The following is a 20,163-nucleotide window of genomic DNA, read 5'->3' as shown; positions in this document are numbered from 1 at the left end:
TTCTAAGGTATAGACTGAAATTTTTTTCATCCCCAATCTTTTTTTGCATACAAAATCGTCTCTAAGATTCAATATCTTTTTAAAATCGTCCTTAGAACCAAAATACACTTTTCTTCTTCATCATCACAACATCTCTTCTTCTTCATCAGAAGCAAAAACATAAGCAGAAAGAAACGCAGAAATAGAAGCAGAGAGCCAATGATTCCTCTTATCCCATATCCAAAAAATAGAAGCAGAAACAAACGCAGAAACTAAAATAGAAACAAATGCCTCATCATACTCATAGTTTCTTCCATGGTCCTCATCGTTGTCATCAGTGCCGCTATCCTAGGCACCGTCTTACATAGCCGTCGTTCCTCCTCCTCTTCATTTGGCCCCTCAAAGGAGCTATCCTCGCAAAAACAAACGCAGAAATAGCCACTCATGGACGTGCAATAAGATCAAAGAAATAGAATCCGAATCAGAAGCACGAGAACAATGAAATCAAAATCAGAATCAAAATCATAAGAATAATAAAATCAGAATCAAAAGCAGAAGATCGAATCAGAAGCAGAAGAAATTAAAAGAAGAAGCAGAACGAATTAGAAACAGAACCCTGGAGAAGACCAGCGGCGAGGACCAGAAGCACTAGTGGCAGTGGAGGCAGTGGAGGATGCGAAGCAGCGGAGGAGCTTCGGCGACGACATTGGGTTCAACGGACGGCAGCGGTGGCAGCTGGCACAATAGCGGTAACACTCTTCCTCTCTCTTTAGCTCGCGCATCCCCTCTCTCTCTTCGCGGTCAGTAATGGTGGCGAATCTAGCGATGACAGAGCAGCTCAGAACGGCGATGACGACGTGGCTCAACGGCAGCGACGAGCCCAGTACAATGACGGCGGCCTCCCTTCCCTCCGTGTGATTGCCTTCTCCCCACCTTCCCTTCCCCTTTCCTCTTCCCTCCCCCGCACGATCCCTTCCCCATTTAACCCGTTTTCTTTCTTTTTTTATTTTATAATTTTTTTAGTTAGGAATAATTTAGTAATAAAAATTAAAATTTTAGTAAAAAGGATGATTTTAAAACTAAGTTAAACTTTAGAAATGATTTTGTATACAAAAAAAAGGTTAAGAACGAAAAAAATTTTCGACTTATATTTTAGAAACTAAAATCGTACTTAACCTTTAAATTTTGAAAACATGTTTTTAGACTTATTTTAAAAAAAAATTAGAGTTCATAGCTTTGAATTAAATCAATTTTATATTGTCAAAGTTTGAAAACCGAATAATTTTTTAGAAGCAGTGTTATGACGTGACAAAGTAGATTTTGTAACCAAATCCAAATAAATTATCTAAAATTAAAAGCATCATTTTTCTTTTCATCATTTCTCTTATCTTATTTTCTAACATGCTGGTTTTTTTTTTCTTCTCTTCTATTTCTTTCTTTTCTTCTTATAAGGTCATTATTTTTTTCATTCTCTTTTCTTTCATCTTTTCTTTTCCTTAGTTCTTTTATTTAGTTGATTTTCTTCTCTTTTTTTCCTTTTTATTTCTTATTCTCAAGTACTTTCTCCCTTTCAAATATTCATATCATTCAATTATTTTGGTTCAGTTTAAATTCGCCGTTAATGGAAGATTAGATTTCATTCAAACAAATCAATTTTCAGGTGAATTGTATAGAAATATAATATATAAAAAAAATACATAAATTTTAGTCAAAAATAAAAAATAGTTCAAAAACACCGCTTGTTATTTTTTATGTGGGAGAGAGAGAAGTGTATAACAAAAAGCTGTGAACAGAAGTGTGTTTCACATTGGTATGGGATGTACAAATTGGATGCACCGATTTGTTTGTTTTATTTTTTTTTTCAAACAAACAATCACAAATCGGACGGTCCGATTTGTGAATTCGAAAAAAAAAATTTTAATGTTGAAATCGGACCGTCCGATTTTTATTTTAAAAAATAAAAAAAAATAAAAAATACAAAACGGACCCTCCGATTTGTAGTTTATTTTTTTCTCCAAACAAATCGGACCCTCCTATTTGTAATTTATTTTTCTCTTCAAACAAATCGGACCGTCTGATTTAAATAAAACACCATATAAAAAAAAAACACCCAATCTTCCAATAATAATGTATTACACATATATTTAAACAATATAAAAAAAATTAGCCCAAAAACACCTATATTGTTTTCTGAAGTAGGTTCACACTCACATACAGATTCAAAAGGTACATAGCATACATAGTAAGTACAAAAAAAAGAAAAAAGAAAAAAGAGAAGGGGTTCAATATAATATTTACTCTCTCTCTCTCACAAAAATGTAAGTTGAATAACACAAGAAAAGTACAAAATTTTTTTATTAATAATACAAATATAACTTGAATATTGAATTTTAGTGTTTATCGTTGTAAATTTATGAGTTTATTATAAAAATTCTTGTGTTTATTTCCTATGCTTCTCTTCAAAAGTTTATATGTTTATCTTTAAAAATTTACTATGTTTATGGTAAAAAAATTCCAATATTTGCTTCCTGTGTTTTTTCTTTAAAAGTTTGTGTATTTACCTTTCGAAAAATTCATGTATTTATCGTTATAAAATTTATGTGTTTATCATAAAAGTGTTTGTTTTCCTCTTATGTTTCTCTTAAACATTTAGTATATAAAAGGTGTAATGAAGTATACGTAGCGATTTATCAAGCACCTATTGATGCTTATTATATAGTGAAAAATTTGACACCTTTGTGAAAAAGATTAGATATGGTAAAGTGGTTATAATGAACTAGAATAAAATCCAAGTTTAAAATCTCTCTTTTTTAAATTCTTTAAAATTCATTGCAAATAATATATTATGAAAAATACAATTTCAATGTGTTTTGTAGAACTGACCTTTTTGAGGATTTGAAGTTGAATAGATATTAGTAAAGATTCCATTGGTGAATCAAATGCTCGTTGCTGTAGTAGTTTGTAATGGTTTAATTTTTAGTTTGGATACCTTTTTTCTTTATAAATGCAGATAAAATTTTGTTCACAAATTCACGTTTATAAGAGGCAAAGATTATTAGTTTTTGTTTTTACTAACGAGTGATCAGTCATTAACTCCAAAACCTTTAATTTCTTCTTACCAATCCTACTCATCATATATGTAAAATGTTATTATTTTATTTATAAATTTTTTATTATTTTTCTTTATATAAATTCTCTTTTTTTATTATTTATTATTTTTATTTTTTGTTAATTTTGATTTGGTTTGATATTGTATATTTTTATAATTGTGATTTTTGTGTAATGAAAACAAGAAATTAAACTTAAATCTAAGAAGAAATTAACTTAACAACCCTAATTCTAGAGAGAAGAGGGAGCTTCTCTCTCTAGAAAACTATCTACAACATGATTCCTATCCTAATCTAATTGCTCCTCCATTGACCCATCTTAAATTCTGCATGAAATAACATCAGAAATGAATTGGATTTGAGCATGGAAAGCTCAGAAATCACCCTCAGCGTTATGCCTTTAATGAGGTCACGTGATCAGCGTCACGCGTGCGCGTAGACGACGTGTGCGCGTCACTGGCAAATTTCCTCCTCACGCGTACGCATGGGTGACGCGTGCGCGTGGCTTGAATGTCCTCTTCACGCGTACGCGTGGGTGACGCATGTGCATGGCCTTCAATTCTCCAAATGCTCATTTCTTCATGAATTCTCCACTTTGCATGCTTTTCTCTTCACCTCTTCCATCCAATACTTGCCTTATAAATCTGAAATCACTCAACAAACATATCAAGGCATCGAATGGAATTAAAGTGAATTAAATTTAGCTATTTTAAGGTTCAAAAAGCATGTTTTCACTTTTAAGCACAAAATCAGGGAGAATTATAAAACCATGCTATTTCATTGAATAAATATGAGACAAGTTGATAAAACCCTCTAAATTAAGCACAAGATAAACCACAAAATTGGAGTTTATCACCAGGCTGGCATATCCAAACCTCATCTTTCGCCTATGTCAAGAGGCTAAAGTCCTGCTTCACATAGACACATTTATCCCAGTGGAAAGCCCAATCACCAAACTTGTTATTGAAAGCGCTAGGGTACCAGAGGATCATCCCAAAAGGAAGGCATCTGAGCCTCCACAAGAGATCCCTCCAATTGAATATTGGACTCAGTTGGAAGCATATGTGATTCAACTGCAAACCACCTTGGATCAACTAAGAGAGGAGCAGAAGGATCAAACTAGCATGATTTGCAAACTGGTCAAGGAGCAAGAGAAGCAAAGGCGTGAATTAGAAGCTTTGAAGCGCCAGAAACTCTCCCATGAAGAATCCAGCGCTTCCCATGATTAAGGTGGTTGAGTTCCACCTCCCCTATTTTTGTTATTCTAATTTCTGTTTCTATATTTAGGTTTACATAATCACTAGTAGTGTTTAAGTTTCTATTTTATTTTTCTGTCTTTTAATTTAAAGAATTGCATAAGCATTAATAATAATTTAGTTTTTATTTTCGTCAATTAGTTATAAAATATTCCTCTTATCATCATCAAACTTGAATAAAATAGTGATTTTTTTAGAAGAATTAAAGATGCATGAATTTTCGAGTTTTATCTTAAGAATAGTCCAATTATCTTGATGTAGTGGCATTATTTTTGTTTTCTGAATGTATAAATGATCTGTGCATATTTGAAATTGGAGATTAAGAATGTTGGCTCTTGAAAGAATAATGAAAAAGGAAAAGTATGATTGATAATTTGAAAAATAAAAAAATTGATTTTTGAAGTAAGAAAAAGCAGCAAAAAGTAAAGATGCAACAAAACGAAAAACAATTGTATGCGAAAAAAAAAAAGAAAAAAGCCAATAGCTCTTTAAACCAAAAGGCAAGAACATGGGTCTAAGACTTTGAGTATCAATGGTTAGGAGGGTCTAAAAGAAACAAAATCTTGGCCTAAGCACTCCAAAGAAACAGTGTCTCTAACTATATGCTTGTGGTGTGAAGGTGACAAGTAAAAAGTTTGAGACTGAGCAGTTAAAGTCGTGATCCAAAGAAAAAAAGAGTGTGCTTAAAAATTTTGAACACCTCTATCTGGCGATTCTAGCAAAGCTGAATCACAATCCGAAAGGGTTCACCCAGTTAAGTGTTCGTGGGTGGTAATACTAGAAAACAAAGCGCTTAGGGTCACGACCAAGACTCTAAAGAAGCTGTGTTCAAGAATAAAAAAGAAATAGATTAGGAGAGTCAATAATATCATCTGGATTCTAAGTTCCTAAAGAGACCAACATTTCTGAGTTTCAATGGATAATGAGATGCGAAAACTATTCAGAAGCAAAAAGCTACTAAAAAAATTAGGGTAGGGTGCAGGTAGGGTTCTCGTGCGGGTAGGGTAGGGTGCGGGTTGAGCCTCAACCCTACCCGACTAAACTGCACTCTATATATTATATACTTATATAAAAATATGTTTTAAGTGGATATTAAATCAAAGACCTCTCACTAAATGCGAAAGATCCTTAGCCACTAAAAAAAAATATTAATTGCTAATTTAATATTTTTTTTACATAAAAGTCAGTTCAATTTTGAATTATCATCAAGTTATATAATAATAGTGTATCTTTTCTATAACTCGCGAGTAGGGTCGGGTACTCGCGGGTTAAGAATGGGTAGGGATAGGGTTAGGGCTGAGATATTCTCAACCCGCGGGTAGGGTATGGTTGAGTTCATATAAAAATCTCAACCCGCGGGTAGGGTTAGGGTTGAATCCAAACCCTACCCTACCCTACCCATTGTCACCCCTATATATGCTTAAATTATGTGACTTATTTTTTAAAATAAAGATGATTCTATTGATAAATATTAGTTTGAATAATTTTGTTAAAGTTAAAAATAAAAAAATTAGTAAAAAAATTTATATTATAATTTGACTATTTTTATTTGTATTTAATTTTTTAATTATTATTTTTTGTTTAACTTTAATGAATTTTATTTTTTTTTTTAAAAAAGAGTCAAGCGGGTTAGTCCATCGTCCTGCTAATTCGCCATAAAGTGGGGCGGGCTAGCTTTTTAAACCCACTTTAATTGGTGGGGCGGGCTGGTCCGCCCCGTTTATGGTACGAGCCTAGGCGGGCCAGGGTAGGTTGGAGCGGGCTGGCCCACTTTGCCACCCCTATGGAGGAGCATTTGCGGTTCATTGGTTTTTATCACGTTTTCGAGATTGAAATAGTTCAATGGCAGAAATAACTGGTAAATGCTCTAGTTGAGAGGTGGCACCCAAACACACACACATTTCACCTTTCGGTTGGTGAGTGTGCTGTGACACTAGAAGATGTGGCTTTGATTTTTGGTCTTCTGACAAACGGTCTTCCAGTGACTAGAGTGACTATAAGTAGTCACAAAACTTTAGAGGCTGAGTGTTTGCACCATTTTGGGATTATACCTAGAAAGCATGACCGTAGAGGAAGTTGCATTAAATTGACGTGGCTTCAGAATTTAAAAGAACGTTTACAGTGCGATGACGAAAATAGTATTAAGAGGTATGTGAAGTGCCACACAGCTATATATTTACATATAAACATAACAAATCGTACCAATCGATTTCTATTTGTCCGTTGAAATAATATATTTTATTATCAAATCGGATAGTTCGATTTAAATTTCTCAAAACAAAAAAAAATTAATCCCTACTAAAATCGGATGGTCCGATTACTGTTGCCAAATTTTAAAATTTTTCCCCACACAAATCAGACCGTCTAATTTATGACCTTAATTTCCTTAACAAAGAAATTGGACAGTCCGATTTCATCATACTACTGTTTAGATAAAGCTGCCCTACACATAGCATCCTATAGCTCCATAACTAGGCACATCACACACAGTTTTAATATAAAAAAAATGAGCCAACAAGAACAATAAAAAAAGTTATATTTTTTTATAAAATGATAAATTCTTTTTAAAGTTGAAGGTTTTAGTCTCTAAATTTTAAAATACATATAACAATTTTTAATATTTATTTTCATTAGATAATATAAATTTTTTTTAATTTAATTTAAAAAATAAAGTATAAAATAGTCTTTAGAAAAGTATAAAAAATTTCAAAACACACTGAAAATTTTTAAAAATTTCAAATAATTATTTGAATTAAAGAGATTAGATTGGGGATTTTAAACGTTAGAACTGTTTCGGTAATTTGCCCTACTATAAATTTCTTCTATCAATTAACTTGGAAATATCATCCAAAACCCCATCAGAAAAATTGAGCCGATAGGTTTACAGCTGTAAAAGCGTAAAACCACCCTCACCCCACCGACCTTGGTCCTGCTTTCCTCCCGTTTGCTTGTGTTGTCTTCCAGCACTCCGTCAGGAGTCCGGCGCATTTTTACTGTAACTGAAGAGAAGAGAGTTGTGTCCCTCAGATAGCAAAATGGGAACCGAAATCACTGCTCTTAAACGAATTTACGTTTACCGCTGCATGAAGGGCTCTCTCCTCAACCTCCTCATAGAGGAGTTGCGTCACACTGCTCTCATTCATGAAGACATGCTCCATAAACTCGAAGTTCTCGAAGAACTCGATTATCGCTTAGGCTCTCCCGTTTCCGCTTCCTTCTCCGCTGCCTATTGTGCCGTCGCTGTGGAATGCACGCTCAAGTACCTTGGCACGTGCTCTTCACGTGACGTCATCTCCAACAAATCTGCATATGTAAACGCCATAAACGGGATCTGGCGTGGTCACATTCCGTGTATGGAATCCTCCTCCTCCTCCGGCGTCGGGTGCCGACTGTACACGGCGGAGCTGAAGCGGTGGAGGGATGACATTGAGGCTTCGCTTTCGGATCCCATGGTTTTGAAGAGGTTGGAAAGCTATAATGGTAGGGAAGATGCCATTTGGAAGCTTAAGCTTTATTTGCTTGAAGCCTCAGCAAACTTGGCTCCTTATTTTGATGAAATAGCATTATTCGCTGCTTTATACTGTAACAACTGTCAAACCCATGAGCTTGATGGCGATAAGCAGGAACCTAGTGCGCTTGCTTTCCTCCAAAGAGGTTTTAATTTGAACATTGCTCCTTTGCTGTTTGCACTTGCTTTGGTTTCTTCTTTAAATCGTGATATCTTTGTATTTTTGGCATGTTAAGTATTACTTGCTTCCTCGCTTCGGTTTGAATCCTGAAACCGTTTTTGCAACTTATAAGAAGATGAATGTATCCTTTATCTAATGCATTGCATTTGCATATTGAGATTTGCAGTGAACAATAGGAATGTGGGGGAGCTTCCTATTGAAAAACAAACTACAGAAGCACCGAAAGAAAATTTGGATACAGAAGCAACTTTTGGTAATCAGAGCACAGAACCACCAAATGAAGAAAATGAGATCACAGAAGAAGCACGAAATGAAAATCAAACTAAGGAAGCTCCATCAGAAATTCAGACTACTGAATCACGGGTCGAAAATATGATCACTGAAGAAGCACCAAGTGAAATTCAGACTGAGGAAGCCCTAATTGAAAATCAGACTTCTGAAGCACTGATTGAAAATCAGATAACAAAAGAAGCATCGAATGAAAATCAAACTAAGGAAGCCCTAATTGAAAACCAGATTTCTGAAGCACTGATTGAAAATATGATCACTGAAGAAACACCAAGTGAAATTCAGACTGAGGAAGCCCTAATTGAAAATCAGACTTCTGAAGCACTGATTGAAGATATGATCACTGAAGAAGCACCAAGTGAAATTCAGACTGAGGAAGCTTTGATTGAAAATCAGACTACTGAAGCACTGATTGAAAATCAGATAACAAAAGAAGCATCGGATGAAAATCAAACTAAGGAAACCCTAATTGAAAACCAGACTACTGAACTGATTGAAAATCAGGTTACAGAAGAAGTGCCAAATGAAAATCGGACTGAGGAATCCCCAATTGAAAATCAGATCATAGAAGAGGCATTGGATGAAAATCAAACTAAAGAATCCCCAAGTGAAAATCAGACTACTGAAGCACTGATTGAAAATCAGATAACAATAGAAGCATCGGATGAAAATCAAACTAAGGAAGCCCTAATTGAAAACCAGACTACTGAACTGATTGAAAATCAGGTTACAGAAGAAGTGCCAAATGAAAATCCGACTGAGGAATCCCCAATTGAAAATCTGATCATAGAAGAAACATTGGATGAAAATCAAACTAAAGAATCCCCAAGTGAAAATCAGACTACTGAAGCACTGATTGTAAACCAGATCACAGAAGAAGCACCAAATGAAAATCAGACTAAGGAGGTGCCAATTCATAAGATTGCAGATGCACTTAATGAAAATCAGATTGCAGGTGCACCAACTGGAAATGTGGGTGCAGATACAGATTTATGTGATCAACATGGTTTTGCAACTGCTTCTGCTGAAGAGGTACTCATTCTGCAATTATTATTATTTTGTAGTGGTTGTTCTTTATTTGATTTATGATGAACCTTGCCATAGTTGCATTCTTGTATCATTTATTGATTCTTCCATGCAGTGTAATGAATCAGAACAGAGTTTGGATGAAGGAGCATCAGATCATGTCACCAAGTTTCATTTGCCTAGCCCCAAGAAATGGAAAATCTCTCCATTGAGAAAATATGAACCACGAGACATAATAATAAGGAGGAAAAAGAAAAGATGGAGTGAGTTCGAAGAAATAACACTGAGGGCTGCTGTGAATCAGTAAGTGCTTGTTTGAAACTAGTAAAACCATAAGTTTTCATTTCGTTTTTCATTACAATAGTTAGACAGATATAGTTCATAGGGTAAACATTCTTGAATTTATCAAACTATTCTCAAGAATAATAGAATCATTTGTAATATATTACTGTAATATGATAATATGACTTGCAATGATACTGCTGTACAACTAGAGTGCTTTTGGATAAACTTCTGAAAATAGTAATTAAAAAAATTCATTTTAAGTTTTGGAGATTGTTTTTGGAAAGAGAGAGAGGGGGGAGGGGGGAGGGGGATTATGTTTGGATGTAACTAATTATGAAGAAAAGTATGGATAGAGAATAACTAATGGGGAGAACATAATTGACCGAGTGAGCGGAGCTACAGCAGTGGGTCTTGCTCATGAGGAACTTTCATTTCTACTTGTCCAGCCTAGGCTACCGGCAACAAGTCCTCACTGCTGTCCTTTCTGCCTGAAAAAAAAGAGAATCGGAAACAAGCGATCACTTAGATTTCAAAATAGGTATCACACTTAATAATTTTCCAGGTATTAGAAATTCATATTCTCATTCACCCTGTTTTTCTCCTATGCAGGTATGGTGAAGGAAACTGGAAGTTAATCCTTAGTACTCATATGGATGTATTTGAAGAGAGAACTGATGTGAGTACTGAGTACCCTTTAAGCACTTGAAAACTCTGGATATTTTCTTCTGTTAATCTTAGGCTTTCTGAATTGTGGCTATTTTGAAGGTTGATTTGAAGGATAAATGGAGAAACCTCAAGCATCATCGAGCTAATTAGGGAAGGCAATTTGGTGCACTAAGATAAAAGTATTTTGATATGGAGCTGAATAGGATGCTAAATTTACTGCTCTAGATAAAATTGTTTTGACGGATCAAAATAGGGATGATCTTTTTGCTGGTATGATGGATAAAACTTTACATGTCCTGTAGATAATGTGCTGTGTTAAACTTTTAGAAAGAAAGCTATGTGCATCATTTTGGAGTTAACTTTATAGTTCCTTTATTGTCATAGTATCAAATTATTAGAAAAATATCACTTGACATTGTTCCCTCCCTTATTAGAGCTATTGGTTTGATGAGATGAAAAGTTTATGCCTTTAATAGGATGGACGGAAAATTCTTCCTAATTTAACAATTTCTGATCCTTGTAATAGAATGACACAATGAAATGATTAGGTGGAAAATTAGTGACTTCTGTCATCTCCTATCTTCTTTTGATACTTATCATTATTATTGCCAAATTCTAAATATTTGCATAGAAGTGTAAAATTGTGGTATTTCTTTTTTCAACTCTTCTATACGTTGTCACCAAACATGAGTGTGCGCGCTCGTGCGCACGCACAGAATGCAGGAAATAGAAGTTTTGTGCACACGCACATATCCCTGTTTTTCCAGATTTTTTTTTTCTCAATTCTGAGGGACAACTTTAGCTCTATCAAAATCTTAATCCCAAACAGACAAACATTCAAATATTCATGACCCACAAGCAAATTAACCTATCTAACTAAAAAATTAAACCAATCCTAAGTGAATCAACATATCCAAAAGAAAGCAATTAAGTCTAAGAATTATAAATAAAAGGAGAAGGGTTAGAATAATGTTAATTGCACTTTGGTTTAAAGTCCTAAGTTGCACTTGAATGAGTTAATTGATTATTTGGAACCTCTCCAAGGAGAAAAATCTCCAACTCCTTGGCATGCTTGGGTTGTGCGTGGTAAGGTTTCACCCTATGATAGTTGATTTTGAATGTAGTTCCATTGATAGGTTGCACCACTTCAACCACCCCATAAGCCTTGACATCCACCACCTTGAATGGACCATCCCATCTAAATCTCAACTTTTCGGGCATCAACCGCAACCTTGAGTTGTATAGAAGCACCTCATCACCTATCTTAAAGCTCTTCCTCCTAATATTTTGGTCATGGAATGTCTTGGCCTTTTCTTTATAAAACTTAGAATTTTCATATGCTTCTAGCCTAAGACATTCTAACTCCTCCATTTGGAGCTTGCATTCCATTCCCGCTCCCTTTAAATCCGGATTGCAATGTTTCACCGCCCAATACGCCTTGTGTTGGATTTCAACTGGAAGATGACAAGGCTTCCCAAAGACAATGCGGAAGGAGCTCATTCTAATTGGGGTCTTGTAGGCAGTCCTATATGCCCACAATGCATCTCCCAATCTGGAACTCCAATTCTTTCTTTGTGGGTTGACTACTTTCTCCAAGATTCTTTTGATCTCCATGTTGGAGACTTCCGCTTGCCCATTAGTTTGGGGGTGATAGGCTGTGGAAACTTTGTGAAGAACCTCATACTTTTTCATCAACATCTCAATTTTTCTATTGCAAAATTGGATTCCTTGGTTGCTCACGATTGCTCGTGGTGACCCAAATTTACAAATGATATTGTTTCTTAAAAATGGAGCAACGGTATTGGCGTCATCACAACGGGTAGGAATTGCTTCCATCCATTTTGAGACGTAATCCACAGCTAGAAAAATGTAGACAAACCCATTGGAATTTGAAAATGGTCCCATGAAATCTATGCCCCAAACATAAAAAATTTCACAAAAAATCATCGGTTGTTGGGGCATTTCATCTCTTTGTGGTGTATTTTCAGATTTCTGGCATTTATGACAAGGTTTGCAAAATTGGTTGGCATCCCTAAATAAAGCGGGGCACCAGAATCCACAGTCTAGCACCTTCCTTGCCACTCGCTGCGGGCCAAAGTGACCCCCACTCTCAGATGAGTGACAAAATTGAAGGATAGACTGAAACTTGGATTTCGGCACACACTTCTTAATTACTTGGTCCGTCCCACACCTCCACAGATGTGGATCATCCCAAAGGTAATACTTAGCATCACTCTTTAATTTATCCTTTTTGACGCTTCAAAAATTGTGGGGAAAAAACGCGAGCGACCAAATAATTAGCAATCGGGGCAAACCAAGGAGCACTTTGGGATATTGCTTGCAAGGTGTCTAAGGGGAATGAGTCGTTGATAGGAGTAGGGTCCAAGGTTAAATGTTCAAGCCGACTCAAATGGTCCGCTACTAAATTTTGGGACCCACTTCCATCCTTGATCTTCAAGTCAAATTCTTGCAAAAGCAATATCCACCTAATTAGCCTAGGCTTTGACTCATTTTTCTCAGCAAATATTTCAAAGTGGCATAGTCTGAATCATAGTTGTAAGAACCGGACCGGTGATCGAACCGGTCAGGTTACTGGTTCACTGGTTTATTGGTTCAACCGATAAACCGCTGATTGAACCAATAAAACCGGTTTCACATGAATAAAAAATATAAAATAGTAAAAAATTTAGTAAAGTGATAATTAGGTTCTTGAAATTTTTGACTTCGGATTAATTAGCCCTTGAAAAAAATAAAGTATCAATTTGGTCCTTCACGACAGTAAACCATGGATACGTTATGTCCCTCTATCAATTTATTATGTGAAATTTAATAGTAATGCTTATATATTTCTACTAATTAGTCCTAAGTCAAAATCTTCGAAGACATACTACTTAACTTAATATTTTCAAAAATTTAAAATAAATATATTAACTAACATTTTAATAATGGTATAAATCCTAAAGAATTATATATTAAAAAAAGGTGAGTATAAAACTAAAATTAAATTAAATAAATATAAAACAATTCAATTATATATATATATATATATATATATAAGTACAACAAGAGAGACATGAGTTCGAGTCCTACAGCATGCATTTTTTATTATTGAAATCAATATTCCAATGCTGGAGCACAGGAGTAAGTAATGTTCGAGCCTACCATGAGGCGCTGGACGACTGGCCAGCACCTGGAGCACCGTAGACCTGTGAAATGCTGGGAGCACCATAGGACCGGCCAGTTTGCGCATTTGTATCGAACCGGCCGGTTTTAGCCAGTTTCTGACGAATCGTCCGGTTCTTGCCGGTTTAATTGCGTGTTCGGTCCAAACTATAAATCGAATCAGCCAGACCACCGGTTTATCGGTTTTTCGGTCGAACCGGCCGGTCAGGTCCGGTTCTTACAACTATGGTCTGAATACACCACTACTTTAGTGCCTAGCAAATAAGGTCAAAACTTATCTAGTGCAAAAATAATGGCTAGTAAAACCATAAGTTTTCATTTCATTTTTTATTACACTAGTTAGACAGATATAGTTCATAGGGTAAACATTCTTAAATGGGTTAACCACCAAAAACACCCCCGAATTATTTAAACGCTGACAAAAATGTACTCAAATTTTACTATCGACAAAAATAACTTTAAATAATTTAAAAATACCACAATACCCAACAGTAAATATATATTTTCAAAAAATACCTTAGAAATTGAATTTTGATATACTTTTTTACAAGCATGATTATAAAAATAAGATATTATTATACATAAAAATTGGTGATTTTTCGTTAAGTATATATTTTTTAATAAATTTTTTGTTAACAATCAATAATACATTTAAAAAATCACAAAACAATATATACATAACAAAAAATCACCAAATTTTAAGAATAATAATATCTCATTTTTATAATCATACTTGCAAAAAATTACATCAAAATTCAATCTCTACTGTATTTTTCGAGAAATACATATTTAATGTTAGTTTTTTTGCAAGATTATCTAACATTAAATATGTATTTCTCAAAAAATACATTAGAGATTGAATTTTGATACAATTTTTTACAAGAATTATTAAAAAAATAAGATATTGATATCCTTAAAATTTGGTAATTTTTCGTTGAGTATATATTTGTTTTGTAATTTTTTTGTTAACAACTAATAATATTTTAAAAACTCACAAAAAATATATACACATAAAAAAATTACCAAATTTTAAGAATAATAATATATCATTTTTTTTAATTATGCTTGTAAAAAATCACATCAAAATTCAATCTTTAAGACTTTTTTAAAAATATATATTTACCAATGCGTATTGTTGTTGTGTTTTTAAATTATTTAAGGGCATTTTTGTCGATAGTAAAATTCGAGTACTTTTTTGTCCGCATTTGAATAATTCGGGAGTGTTTTTGGTAGTTAACCCTTCTTAAATTTATCAAACTATTCTCAAGAATAATAGAATCATTTGTAATATATTACTGTAATATGATAATATGGCTTGCAATGATACTGCTGTACAACTAGAGTTCTTTTGGATAAACTTTTGAAAATAGTAATTAAAAAAAATTCAATTTAAGTTTTGGAGATTTTTTTTTGGTAAGATAGAAGGGGGGAGGGGGATTATGTTTGGATGTAACTAATTATGAAGAAAAGTATGGATAGAGAATAACTAATGGGAGAACATAATTGACCGAGTGAGCGGAGCTACAGCAGTGGGTCTTGCTCATGAGGAACTTTCATTTCTACTTGTCCAGCCTAGGCTACCGGCAACAAGTCCTCACTGCTGTCCTTTCTGCCTGAAAAAAAAAGAGAATCGAAAACAAGCGATCACTTAGATTTCAAAATAGGTATCACACTTAATAATTTTTCAGGTATTAGAAATTCATATTCTCATTCACCCTGTTTTTCTCCTATGCAGGTATGGTGAAGGAAACTGGAAGTTAATCCTTAGTACTCACATGGATGTATTTGAAGAGAGAACTGATGTGAGTACTGAGTACCCTTTAAGCACTTGAAAACTGTGGATATTTTCTTCTGTTAATCTTATGCTTTCTGAATTTTGGCTATTTTAAAGATTGATTTGAATGATAAATGTAGAAACCTCAAGCACCATCGAGCTAATTAGGGAAGGCAATTTGGTGCAGTAAGATAAAAGTATTTTGATATGGAGTTGAATAGGATGCTAAATTTACTGCTCTAGATAAAATTGTTTTGATGGGTCAAAATAGGGATGATCTTTTTGCTGGTATGATGGATAAAACTTTACATGTCCTGTAGATAATGTGCTGTGTTAAACTTTTAGAAAGAAAGCTATGTGCATAATTTTGGAGTTAAGTTTATAGTTCCTTTATTGTCATAGTATCAAATTATTAGAAAAATATCACTTGACATTGTTTCCTCCCTTATTAGAGCTATTGGTTTGATGAGATGAAAAGTTTATGCCTTTAATAGGATGGACGGAAAATTCTTCCTAATTTAACAATTTCTGATCCTTTTAATAGAATGACACAATGAAATGATTAGATGGAAAATTAGTGACTTCTGTCATCTCCTTGTCCCTCTCTTCTTTTGATACTTATCACTATTATTGCCAAATTCTAAATATTTGTAGAGAAGTGTAAATTGTGGTATTTCTTCTTTCAACTCTCCTATACATTGTCACGAAAAAATTGTGAAAATGAAGATTTATTAACATTTTTTCTTGGGTGAATTCATTGAGATCCCACCTGCAACATTTTTCTCTTTTCAGTCCATCCATCCATTCCAATCCCGTATTTCTTCGCATTCTTCATTTCCGAAATACCAGTTTTCTTTATTTCTGCCTAATCCATGTTTTGTTGTTCCTTTAATTCTTTATTTTACATTTTGTTTTTGTAAAAAATTCCTTCTTTCAAGGAGGATTAACTTTTTTTTCCGATTCAATGGGTTTGCAATTATACACATTATTTGAATTTGAATTTAACTGTTGTGATACAATAAAACCATATATCACATTTTATCATTTGTTTCATGTTCTTTTGCAGAGTTAGGGTTTATATTTATACATAACTTTTTTATGGTAGACTTAGGGTTTATATCCTATTACAGGGTTTCAAATAATTGTGATTGTTAATTTGCTTGCTCCAATATTAATTGTAAAAATTATTCTGATTATCTTTACATCAAGGTTGCGAGAACCGGACCGGTCAATAAACCGGTAAGGCCACTGGTTCAATGGTTCAATGGTTCGACTGGAGTTCAACCGGAATTTAACCAGTTTAATTTAATATTAAATAAAATTATTAAAAAACTTATATATAATTTTGAATATATAAATTTAATAATTTCTAGTTTAATAAAATTTAAAATTTTACAATTTCATACCATAAATTATCCATAATTTAATATTAAAAGTTCACAAATGACTTCAAACATTGAAGTTCATAATGAAAAACAACCAAAACGCATAAACACATAATGTTCTATCACAAGAAACAATAACAAACAAGTTTTCAACTAATCAAGGTATCTTATAAAAAATTATAATTATCATTTATTTGTTATTTCTGATATATATAATGATTGATGTTGCAATAAAAGGTAAATTGAATCAAAGCACGAAATGACATATGCAAAGAAAAGAAACAATGACAGAGAAAAAGAAAAAGACACCAAATGGTGAAATTGAGTAATAGAAACAGGTTTGTGTTGGGGATTGGTCGACGAAATTGTGATTCATTCTTTTCACTTCAACAATTCTAGGTAATGGCTCCAAAAACTTGGTGTCAATGCCATGGTTCACAACTTCGCACAACTAACCAGCAAGTGCACTGGGTCGTCCAAGTAATACCTTACGTGAGTAAGGGTCGATCCCACGGAGATTATTGGTATGAAGCAAGCTATGGTCATCTTGTAAATCTCAGTCAGGCTTATCCATGTGGTTATGGGAGATTAGATAATTAAAAGATAAATAAAATAGGATAGAAATACTTATGTAATTCAATGGTGGGAATTTCAGATAGGCGTATGAAGATGTTGTGCTCCTCTTGAATCTCTGATTTCCTGCTGCTTTCATCCAATTCTTCTTACTCCTTTCCATGGCAAGCTGTAAGTAGGGCATCACCGTTGTCAATGGCTACATCCCATCCTCTCAGTGAAAATGGTCCTATGCTCTGTCACGGCACGGCTAATCATCTGTCGGTTCTCAATCAGGTTGGAATAGAATCCCTTGATTCTTTTGCGTTTGTCATCACGCCCAGCCTTCAGGAGTTTGAAGCTCGTCACAGTCATTCAATCCCAGAATCCTACTCGGAATACCATAGACAAGGTTTAGACTTTCCGGATCCTCATGAATGCCGCCATCTATCTAGCTTATACCACGAAGATTCTGTTGGGAAATCTAAGAGATATGCGCCCGGCCTAAGGTAGAACGGAAGTGGTTGTCAGTCACGTGCGTTCATAGGTGAGAATGATGATGAGTGTCATGGATCATCACATTCATCAAGTTGAAGTGCAACGTATATCTTGGATTAAGAATAAAATTGATTTGGATAGAAAATACTAGTAATTGCATTGAAACTTGAGGTACAGCAGAGCTCCACACCCTTAATCTATGGTGTGTAGAAACTCCACCGTTGAAAATACATAAGTGAGAGAGGTTCAGGCATGGCCGAATGGCCAGCCCCCAAAACGTGGTCACTGGATCAAAATACAATCCAGGGATCAAAAACCCAGATGATAATATGATAGTAAAGAGTTCTATTTATAATAAACTAGCTACTAGGGTTTACAGAAGTAAGTAATTGATGCATAAATCCACTTCCGGGGCCCACTTGGTGTATGTTTGGGCTTAGCTTGGTCTATCCACGAGCTGAGGCTTTTCTTGGAGTTGAACTCCAAGTTATAACGTGTTTTGGGCGTTCAACTCCGGATCATGACGTGTTTCTGGCGTTTAACTCCAGACAGCAGCATGTACTTGGCGTTCAACGCCAAGTTACGTCATCAATTTCCGAATAAAGTATGGACTATTATATATTGCTGGAAAGCTCTGGATGTCTACTTTCCAACGACGTTGAGAGCGTGCCATTTGGAGTTCTGTAGCTCCAGAAAATCCATTTCGAGTGCAGGGAGGTCAGATTCCAACAGCATCAGCAGTCCTTTTGTCAGCCTTTTTTAGAGTTTTGCTCAAGTCCCTCAATTTCAGCCAGAAATTACCTGAAATCACAGAAAAACACACAAACTCCTAGTAAAGTCCAGAAATATGAATTTAACATAAAAACTAATGAAAAGATCCCTAAAAGTAACTAGATCATACTAAAAACTACCTAAAAACAATGCCAAAAAGCGTATAAATTATCCGCTCATCAGGGATGAAAGGAAAATACCACAAAACATGGATAAATGAATGAAATGAACTAGAATACAGACTGACAACAACACCAACAACAAATTTGGACAGCTAAAACACTAAAATTAAGAATAATTAAGGTTCAACACAATGGTCCCAGAAGCCATATCTCCCCCAAACCAAATCACTATTCAACACACAGAAAATCATAAATAACAAATAAATGATAAATCAACAGACAATAACTTCAAAAAATCCAATTAATCGTGCTAAATGCCTAAACACTAAACCAGCAAGCAGACGTCGAGGGGATGGCTAATCAGGGCTTACCGGTTAACACAGAGAAGGCGAGGTCGGCGAGGAGGAACGCGAGCGATAGAGGACGCGACACCGGCGAATAGCCGAACACAGAGAAGGCGAGGTCGGCGATTACAGAGACACGGTGGGGCCTGTTGGGCTGCAGTGCTCAAAACTGTCGCTGCGGTGGCTTCTATGATTCACTTTCAGTCTGCAAAGAAGAGAGGAGAGATGGGTTTACCGTTTACGCTTATGGGAGGATAACATGAAAGGCAAGCAACGGCGACGACAGAGGACGCGACATCGGCGAACACACAGAAGGGGAGCTTGGCGATGTGCGACGCGGTGGGGGCTGCGGGGGCGGCGGGATACTGTGGCAGCGAGATGCAGTGGCGTACTTCTGGGTGGCTTTTATGGTTCTCAGAGAAGAGAAGAGAGATGAGTTTGGGAAAAGATGGGTTACGGGGATTGATTTAGGGAATTAGGGTTCAGCTTCGTTTAGTTTAGCCTTTCTTTTTTTTAAAGAGACAAAATGACGCCGTTTAGGGGTATTACTTTCAAACGAAAAACCCGCTAAAAAACCGGACTGTTCTACCGGTTCACCGGTTAATCGCCGGTTCGACCAGTTTTTGCCCAATTTTTTGCCAAGCGGTTTCTGGCCTTACCCGGACCGGCTAAGTGTCCGGTTCCCAGTTATTTTGGTTGAACTGGCCGGTCTGATTCGACTTTCAGAACCATGCTTTACATACTTTTAAATTACAGAATGGGTGCAAGCTGGTGTGCGGTCGCACAAGCCTGTGCGCTCACATAGAGAGTGCGAAAAGAGTGGTGTGTGCGTACGCACATGCAGATGCACACGCACAGATCACAGGAAACAGGGGAGCGCCCACACTCAAGCCGTGCGAGCACTGCGAACAGAGGGCACAAACATGAGTGTGCGGGCGCACAGCTCGGTGCGCACGCACAGCATGCAGGAAATAGAAGTTTGCTGCGCACGCACAGATCCCTGTTTTTCCAATTTTTTTTCTCAATTCTAAAGTAGAACCTTAGCTCTATCAAAATCTCAACCCCAAATAGACAAACATTCAAATATTCATGACCCACAAGCAAATTAACCTATCTAACTCAAAAATTAAACCAATCCTAAGTGAATCAACGTATCCAAAAGAAAGCAATTAAGTCTAAGAATTATAAACAAAAGGAGAAGGGTTAGAATAATGTTACTATCGTGGAGTGTCTCCTAC

At 35.3% G+C, this 20,163-nt stretch overlaps 2 protein-coding genes across 2 annotated transcripts; one reads left to right on the top strand and one right to left on the bottom strand.

Annotated features, from left to right (window-relative positions):
- The first annotated feature begins 7,209 nt into the window (after positions 1 to 7,209).
- On the top strand, positions 7,210 to 10,849 carry LOC130960826 (uncharacterized). Its single transcript, XM_057886309.1, has 5 exons — positions 7,210 to 7,996; positions 8,198 to 9,351; positions 9,461 to 9,648; positions 10,240 to 10,306; positions 10,396 to 10,849. The coding sequence occupies exons 1-5, from the start codon at positions 7,378 to 7,380 to the stop codon at positions 10,444 to 10,446; spliced, it is 2,079 nt and encodes a 692-aa protein (XP_057742292.1). The 5' UTR covers positions 7,210 to 7,377; the 3' UTR covers positions 10,447 to 10,849.
- Positions 10,850 to 11,292: 443 nt separating this feature from the next.
- On the bottom strand, positions 11,293 to 12,201 carry LOC130962871 (uncharacterized). Its single transcript, XM_057889030.1, has one exon. It carries the CDS (start codon positions 12,199 to 12,201, stop codon positions 11,293 to 11,295), a length of 909 nt encoding a protein of 302 aa, XP_057745013.1.
- Positions 12,202 to 20,163: the final 7,962 nt, after the last annotated feature.

Source organism: Arachis stenosperma, chromosome 2 (assembly GCF_014773155.1).
Source record: "Arachis stenosperma cultivar V10309 chromosome 2, arast.V10309.gnm1.PFL2, whole genome shotgun sequence".
Taxonomy (NCBI): Eukaryota; Viridiplantae; Streptophyta; class Magnoliopsida; order Fabales; family Fabaceae; genus Arachis; species Arachis stenosperma.
This window is presented reverse-complemented; position numbering and strand designations above follow the sequence as displayed.